General features: G+C 51.7%; 1 protein-coding gene across 1 annotated transcript; it reads left to right on the top strand.

Annotated features, from left to right (window-relative positions):
- Positions 1 to 7193: 7193 nt before the first annotated feature.
- Positions 7194 to 8312, top strand: AGTR2 (angiotensin II receptor type 2; the record flags this gene model as incomplete). Its single annotated transcript, XM_080624686.1, has 1 exon — positions 7194 to 8312. One exon carries the CDS (start codon positions 7194 to 7196, stop codon positions 8310 to 8312), a length of 1119 nt encoding a protein of 372 aa, XP_080480812.1.
- Between the last annotated feature and the right edge of the window lie 745 nt (positions 8313 to 9057).

The following is a 9057-nucleotide window of genomic DNA, read 5'->3' as shown; positions in this document are numbered from 1 at the left end:
GACCAGCCACCCGTCAGCCACGGCATCTAATACCTGATGGAGAGCAGAGAAGGAGGCAAGAAAAAGAGCAGGTACCTTTTGGGCAGGTGAACCGCGAGCACTGCAGGGTCGGTTGGACTGTGCTTTGGTGCACACTGAAACTAAACCGCCTCCTTCTTCCTGCTGCAGAGCAGTGGGATCAGGTCTTTAGACGGATAAAAGCCGATTAAGTGCCGCCCTGCTGTGAGGAGCATCACTGAGAGGCAGGGACACCTCTCAGCTCTCACAGTGGTTTTTCCCACCTCCTGCCCTCTGCACACAGCAGCAGGTAACAGATTCCCATTGGGATCTGCCTGGGGGAGGCTCCTGCTGCTGGGTTGGTCGCTGTTCTCTGGATCCTCTCGGATCTCTGCTTTGGGAGGGGAGTTTTGTGCTGTTCTCCTATCAGGGCTTCAGCAAAGGCAACCAAGAGCAGCTCTGCCCACAGATGTGATGGGGTTTCTCACCCTGGGATGCCTGCAGGATGGCAAGCCTCATGCCTGCTGCCAGCCAGGGATGTGCCAGGGATTGCTGTGTCCTGGTGGAGCGTCTGCTCGGGATAAGCCCTGAGCCATCTAGGAGTGGTAGGAGATGATCCATGGGTGAAACACAGAGCACCCCAAGGGCATGCTGCCCTTTCAGGGTGCTGCCTGTCCCCAGCAGGGCTGAGACCTGTCACTGAGCACCTGGAGCTGGGCTTGGGGCCCTAAAAACCCGGTTCCTCATGGTCCTTCCTGGGTTTGATCCCATATGCATGGTACCACGGAGAAAAGTGCGATCTGGGGGTTCCTGTGCTGTCAAATCCCTGCTGCCTTCAGCAAGTTCTGTTTTCTTCTTCACATTTCTCAAGCAACAACCCCCCAAAGAGCAGCTTCTCCCTGGAAGCTTGGCTGGGATGGCCATGTTGTGTAATGGACAATGGACACCAACTTCCAGCTGTAAACAACATCATTTATTCAGTTAGACAGGCTTTGCTGCAGTGTTCTTAGGAGCCAAAAGCTGGTTCTCACCCTGACAGCAGCCAAGAGGCTTGTCCTGGGAGCCGCAGTGAGAGGTGGAAACGTGCACAGCTCCCCCCATCCAGCTGCTCACATCTGGGGCTGTGCTGAAGGGCTTGGTGAGAGACTGTTTTGTGTTCTGAGCTCAGCTGGGGCTGCTCCTTCACTCTGGTGGCTGGGGCTGCTTCTTATCCTGGGCTGACCCCAGCGCGTGAGCAGCAGCTCAGGGAGGGGATCCTGCCCCTCTGCTGTGCTCTGGGGAGACCCCTCCTGCAGCCCTGATCCAGCTCTGGGGCAGCAGCACAAGAGGGACGTGGAGCTGCTGGAGCGAGGCCAGAGGAGGCCATGGAGCTGCTGCGAGGGCTGGAGCAGCTCTGCTCTGGAGCCAGGCTGAGAGAGCTGGGCTGGGGCAGCCTGGAGAAGAGAAGGCTCCTGAAGGGGAGACCTGAGAGCAGCTCCAGTGCCTAAAGGAGCTGCAGGAAACCTGGAGAGGGGCTTGGGACAAGGGCCTGTAGGGACAGGCCAAGGGGAATGGCTTGAACCTGCCCGAGGGGAGACTGAGATGAGCTCTTAGGCAGAAGCTCTTCCCTGTGAGGGTGCTGAGGCGCTGGCACAGGGTGCCCAGAGAAGCTGTGGCTGCCCCATCCCTGGCAGTGTTCAAGGCCAGGTTGGACACAGGGGCTTGGAGCAAGCTGCTCCAGTGGAAGGGGTCCCTGCCCGTGGCAGGGGTTGGAGCTGGAGGAGCTTTAAGATCCCTTCCAGCATAAACCAGTCTCGGATTCTATGAGATGATGATCCCAGGTGCATCCTGTGTGTGTTGCAATGCCCAGTGGTCCTTTGCCTCTCCAGCTTCATTTTCCTGAGCTCCATCGCTGCAGTCAGTAGTAGCCAGCATCACTGCCACACCAGATGCAGCAGAACCAAGGTAAAGACCTGCTCCTTCAGAAAACCAACCACACAATTGTTGTTTCTAGCTACTTTTTTAATGGATTCCTCCCTGCTCTGGTCCCCTCTTTATCAACATTCAGGTCTTGGGTTGTCTTTTCCCAGCTCAGCTCCTGGTGCTCCATGCAGGGTGTTGGATGTCTCACCCCATCTGCTAGCAGAGTGTTCTGGAGTGCATCGTGTGTTTTGATAGAGGTAGCTCATCCTTCCAGCTTCAATGGAAAGGCTGAGCCACTGCAGGTCTCCTGTTCAAATGGATCCCACCCATTGCATGACCATGACTGTGTTCTGCCCTTTCTTCAGTTCCTGATTTATCTGACATCTGGGATCCACAGCGCAGCGCACCCACTGCACAAATTGTTTGTGACTGATGTCAAGAGCCTTGCCTAATGCTGTGGGTTTCAAGGAGCTGTTTTCTCTTCACAGGATCGAGGTCTGATACAAGCAGCACAAACATCTCCTTTGGGAAGGTCTTGCTGCTCTAATGAGCTAAGGGAGCAAGGTTTGCTTTCTTTAAACTGTCTGGTGGGCAGATGTGAGGGAGCAGAATCACTCAATGGCTCTGATTAAAAGAAGGATTAAATAAGTTGGAATGCCCAAGTGTCAGGAATATTCTGACTTCCTCAAAGGTTTATCCAGCTGGTGAACTCCCTTTCATGTGTATCTCAGCTGTTGTATTACATAAGAGAAATTCCTGACAAAAACACATTTAAAACTGATACTTGCAGTAAGTATAGTTCAAAAGAGCAAAGGAAGGAAGGTGTTTAAAGGATCTCTGCAAAGAGACCCCTGGGTAGTTCATAGCTCTGTAGAACTGGCCACAGAACCCTAGCTCTTCTTAAAAATATTTTATTACCTTTTTTTACAATTTACTTTTACCTGAAAGTAAATGTGAAGTTTCGCTCTCACACGCTTTATATGCCAGATCTATTAGATATATTAATATATATCAATATAAATGCAAGATATGTTAGGTATATTAATATATAGATATGTTAATAATAATAATAAAGCAGAAGTTACACAGGAGGGAGCGCTTTCCCCCAAGCTGTGGGCATCAATGTCTTTACTTCATAGAACCCCAGACCGGTTTGTGTTGGAAGGGACCTTAAAGCTCCTCCAGCTCCAACCCCTGCCACAGGCAGGGACACCTTCCACTGGAGCAGCTTGCTCCAAGCCCCTGTGTCCAACCTGGCCTTGAGCACTGCCAGGGATGGGGCAGCCACAGCTTCTCTGGGCACCCTGTGCCAGCGCCTCAGCACCCTCACAGGGAAGAGCTTCTGCCTAAGAGCTCATCTCAGTCTCCCCTCTGGCAGGTTAAAGCCATTCCCCTTGGCCTGTCCCTACAGGCCCTCGTCCAAAGCCCCTCTCTGGGTTTCCTGGAGCCCCTTTTAGGTATTAAACTTCTATTAAACTTCAGGTATTGGATTTCTGCTGCTCCTCACAGCAACTGCTCTGGGAGAAATGAGCAGCAGCAAATTACCTGTGATGACGAACTGCTTCTAATGAGAGCTGAGCGTGGCTCCTGGTGTGACCTGGCTGAGCAGCTCTCTCTTGGCTGTGCTTTGGCCATAGCAGCACGAGCAGGATTTAGGCTCTATGCCCACTGTGGGCAAGCCATGAGGTTTGTCTGTCCCGAGGGCCGTGGCTCAGAGCTGTGCTGGGGAAGGGAGCTGTGGCCAAGTCCTTCTGCCTTCAGCAGGGCCAGGATGCTGCCGTGCTCCCCCCGCCACGGTGCCTGCTGCCTCTAATAGCAGCGGGTGCAGCGTGTTTGCAAAGCCACTGCCGTGCTTGTTTTCTTTACTACTTTTAGTAACTTGTAAAATGACTGCAGCCAACGATTTGAATAAGCAATGTCATGGAGGATAACCTCAGTCTTGGCAGCGCCATTGCCTGGACACAAACATCTCGTCAAAGAAATGCTTTGGAAAAGTTTCCTGCTTGCTGGAGGTGGAAAGGGCATCCCTCTTCCGCCCAGGCTGCCTCTGCCCCACTCTAAGCTAGTTTAGACATAAACTCCTTCAAAAATGGACTTCTTCAGCATGGAAGGTCCGCTGAGTGGGACCAGAGCTCTCTGATATCACACTCTGACGGATCCAGGCTGGGTGGCCCTTGTGTCCCACATCAATGGAAATGAGGAACTCATGTAACAGTTTATGGAGTGCTTGGGAACCCAGCTGCAGGAGGAATGCTTTCAGTGAGGGTGTGCAAGAGGCTTTTCACTGGCATGATGGAAATGTGGCACCAGCAGGATGGACATCACTGCTTCCTGAAGGGTGTGGGATCCCCAGCTCCTGCCTCCAGACACCAGGGATTCAGGGCATTCTGCTGTAAACCAGCACCAGGGGGACAGAGCCACATTGACCTGTGCTGGGTGATGCATCCCAGGGAGCGCGTGAGTGAGAGATTCCTTTCCCCATCTTGCTTTCTCCACAAGGAACGAATCAAGCTGTGAATGCAGTCTGCATCTGGATCCGTGTGGCTCTGAGGATTTGGACACAGGGGCTTGGAGCAAGCTGCTCTAGTGGAAGGTGTCCTTGCCCGTGGCAGGGGTTGAGAGCTGGATGAGCTTTAAGGTCCCTTCCAACACAAACCTGGCCATGGTTCTATGTACAGCTTTGCCTGGGAAGCACAGCACACGTGTCCCCAGTGCACAGGCTGCTGCTGCAGAGATAGCACCCAGGGTATCAGGGCAAAATGTTTAACACTTATGGACACTCACTCACAGTGTTTATCCTGCAGGAGCCTCTCTGCTGCTCCTTCCAGGGAGGGGAGGCTGGGGCCAGGCGCAGTGTGAAACACGGGGAAGCAGCAGATGTAAAAGCTCAGTGATATTGATGTGAACCCACAGCCTTCCCCATCTGCTTCCTCTGGCCCCGTGGTACCCCAGTGCAGGCTCAGCGCCAAGCCTGCTCTCTGCCACGTGGCTCTGTCCCGCTGCTCTCCTTGGCTCAAGCAGCATGTGTGTCTTTGCAAGGACTGAGGCAGTGGCTTCCTGTGCTGTTAATGGGGGGGGACAGGGTCAGCCTCCTTCCATAGGCAGTGCTGGTGTGGATGCTGTGCTGTTGCTCTGCTTTTTGCCTCGGTGTGTTCACATGACGGTCAGCCCTGCCAGCACTAACAGCTTATTCCACTCTCAATCGTGTTGGCAAGTGCTGGGACTCCACAGAGCACATGGGAGCTCCTTCCATGAATCCTTGCACAGAGGCGGGCACGTGTGCACCATGTACATCTGGGGGGCGGGAGGGGTTCGATCCACCAGAGCTGCAGGAGGAAACTGCAGAGCTATTGGTGGGATCTGCCTTTTCCTTGCTTGCTGCTGCTCTGGTTTTTTAGGTTGCCTTGTTCCTTTCTTCTGATTTACTGCATGTGCTCACGTGGCCTTGGAAAGGGGGGTTCTCCCACTGCTCTGCTTCCAAAAGGAAAAGAAGCTGGCAGGCGTTCACATTGCAGTTCTCGAGTTATGTAGGTTAAAGTCTCCCAGTGGGAAAATGGAAGAGATGAGAGCTGAGATTGCTGGTGGTGACACTCGCTAGGAGGACAGCAGAGGAAAGGAGCACGTAACTCTAGAGCTGCACCCAGCCGAACTGCGAGAGGTACGTTTTCTATCTGCTCTTAGAACACAATCCCCATTGATTTCATTCGATTTGTGGTGAAATGCTTCACTGTGTCTTAAGTAGCAATAGCAATGACCAGTTTCGAAGCAGATTCTAAGGCACCAGTTGTTGATGTGCGGAGGGGGGAGCGTGTTTGTCAATGAAACCTTGTTCTTGGGAAAGTAGCTAAAATTAACTGTGGTGCAGTCCCTCTATTAGGAATAAGTGACATATGTAATGCTTTGTGACTACTTCTGAGCTTCTGTATGTTAAAGTGAGAGTGAAACAGGGCTCCAGACCCCCTCCTGAATCTTTGTTGTCCCCAAACCAAAAGCTTTCCTCTGTTTAAGATCTGTTTGACAACAGAACATGGGTTTGTGATCCAGTTCTGAGGACTTGGAATACTGGCACTCTGCACAAATGTGCATTAATGTCCTCTTATTGAACTGTCATTGTTGAGAAAATAGAATTAATCTTTTGCCAGTATATTTGAAGTAGCACACTTCATATTTTGCATCAAGCAAATGATAAGCTCATAACGGCACATTACACTGTTAACACAGAACAATGGGTTGGAAATGATCAGTTGCCTCCTGTTCATTGAGAAATCATTGCCCAGCTCTGTTGTCTTGGTCAGAATTCCTGTTAAGAACTCTTAAATGCCTGGTTCCATAAGAACTTGATGTAAAAGGATTTTTCTCTATTATGTACAATAGAATATCTGGCTCTGATATCTGCTTTATTGCCTATGAAGTTTGAAATGTGCCCTGCTTGGAGTGCAGACACGAGCTCTTGAACCAGATCACAGGCACACTCTCTTATTGAGCTGGTTTTTAGCTACATTTCCACCTCCTGAAACCCAGTCCTGATCTTTCTAAATGGATGGCAAATACTCCTGTTAACTCCAGTACCTGTGAGGACTGAGTACTTGCATCTACATTGGAAATGTTTCTTTTACTCTGATTAAAAGCTGACACAAGGGGAGGAGATGCAGATTTGCTTGGAGAAGGGCTATGACAGTGAATGATGCTCAGCAAAGACCCTTCAGTGTCTGTGTAGCCAGCCCTGTGAACTAAAACAAGGTCAAAGCTTCCCTTCCTATAGCCTTGTTAAAAGGCTGTGAGCTCCTGGGAGACCCTCAGGTGTGAAGTACCCGATCCCCACTGGTGAGCGCGGCCTTTCCGCATCATTTTAACTGCGCAGAGCGCTGGCAATGGTGTAAGAAAGCTGAGAAAAGGACCCCAAGGATCTTTGGTGCTGCCTTTGGTCACTGGAGTCTCTCCAGCTCCTGAGTCCAGAATCCTTCTGCTCTGCTGGTGGCAGAAAGCCCCATCTGTAATCACAGACAAACCCCAGCTGCTTTCGTCTCTGCCAGGCTAATTACAGAGTGCCGTGACCTCCCTCGGGCTAACTGTGTGCTGGCAGTGGGGCGGGGGAGAGGGCTCCAGCAGGGCTGCCTGGGATGTCAGCACTCGGATCACTGGCAGCATTTCCAATGGGCTTGGGTTTATTGTGACTGGGACTGCAGCACTAAGCCGCCTGCGCGTCTAACACATGGTTTCTGATCTGCAGGTGAGCAATGTGATAGAACAGTGCTGCCGGCGCATGAACTGCCTGCGGAACCTCCCTCTCCACCATGCAGAGCAACTACTCCCTGGTCCTCACCCCCAGAGGAAGCCTCCAAGTGCTCTACACAGCCCTGACGAACGCATCGGCTGCGTTGCGCTCCCCCCCTCCCTGCCCACTCACCTCTTCACGTTACCAGTTTTCCCTCATTCCAGCGCTCTTCTCCGTGGTCTTGGCTCTGGGGTTGGTTGGTAACAGCGTGGTGGTTGTGGTGCTTTGTCGGCACAGCGGCCCCAAAACAGTCGCCAACATCTACATCTTCAACCTGGCTGTGGCGGACCTGCTGTGCCTCGCCACCCTTCCCTTCTGGGCTACCTACTACGCACAGGGCTATAACTGGCTCTTTGGGTCTCTCATGTGCAAGATCTCCAGCTCTGTTCTGTGCTTGAACATGTTTGCAAGTATATTTTTCATCACCTGCATGAGCGTGGACCGGTACCACGCTATTGTCCATCCTATGCACTCTCAAAGGAGAACTCTGCAGAAAGCTTATTGCACAGCACTGGTTGTGTGGGGCCTCGCCTGTTTGTCCTCCCTCCCAACCTTTTATTTCCGTGACACTCACTCCGTCGAAAGCTTGGGGGTCAATGCTTGCATCATGGCCTTTCCTCAGGAGAGCTATGCACAATGGGCTGTGGCAACAGCCTTCCTGAAGAACACACTGGGCTTCTTCATCCCCCTGACGGTGATCACCACGTGCTACGTGCGGATCAGGAAGCCCCTGCTCAGAGCACGGGAGTTTGGGAAAAACAAGCAGAAGAGGGACAAAGTCCTCAAGCTGGTGGCCGCTGTTGTCGTGGCCTTCTTGATTTCCTGGCTCCCGTTCCACATTTTGACGTTTCTGGATGCCTTGGCTCACATGAGCATCATCAGCAGCTGTGCGGTGACAGGGCTCATCGACACAGCGCTGCCATTCGGCATCTGCATGGCCTTTGCCAACAGCTGCATCAACCCGCTGCTGTACTGCTTCATTGGGAACCAGTTCCAGGAGAAGCTCCACCGCTTGTTCAAGCGACGGGTTTATCAGTTCAACAGCCACCGGGAGAGCTCTTCCTTGAGGAAAGGGAGCGGCTGCAGAGATGCTGAGACCCCTGTGGGCAGGCAAGGGGAGCCCGAGTCCTTGCTGTAGGCACTGGGGCATGATGTGTGCGATGTCGGTGATGCTCCTCTGTCCTGGTCCTCTTATGCCCATTCATTCACCAGCAGTTTGAAGAAGAATCTCTTTGTGACATGTGGAGATTTATTCTTTCTTCCTTCCCACAAGGAGCACTCCACAGAGGGAAGATTCTGGCACATAAATGATGTTTTAAATATCAGCTTGCGCATGGCTGAGATCAGGCAAGAGTTTAGTGCAACACCAAAGACAAAACACACCAAAGGACTATTGCACAATAGCTACAATTGTGTAGGTGCTGAGTATTATACCCTAAGCTGGTTTTCTAAAAGAGATTCTCACTAGAGAATGTGTAAATAAAGCAGGGCGGATAAGTCTGTACCTGTCTGTAAGAAAATATTGTGACCTGTATTTTATATATATAATTTTTTTATATACATGGCTAGAGATGTCGTATGTAAAATGCATCAAAGGTACCTCCTGCTTGCTTAGGCCTGGGATCATGAGGACATGGTTCTGCAACCTGCTGCAGGCAGGAACATATTCCTGGGGGGAAGTATAGCTACCTGCATGTCTTTATACCCTTCTCCTAGCAGGTGACAGGTTCTCAGGCCATATGGTTTGTGCTTTGATCCAGTGTGGTCACTTTTGGCAGTGATGCCCTGATGTGCGATGTCCCACTGCCACGTGGGCACGCTGAGTCCCACAGCAGCCTCTGGGGAAGGTTCTTGCTGATTGTCTGCACTTCCTGCATTTCAAA

Source organism: Psittacula echo, assembly GCF_963264785.1.
Source record: "Psittacula echo genome assembly, chromosome: 8".
Lineage (NCBI taxonomy): Eukaryota > Metazoa > Chordata > Aves > Psittaciformes > Psittacidae > Psittacula > Psittacula echo.
The sequence above is the reverse complement of the archived record's forward strand: the minus strand, read 5'-3'. Positions and strand labels throughout refer to the sequence as shown.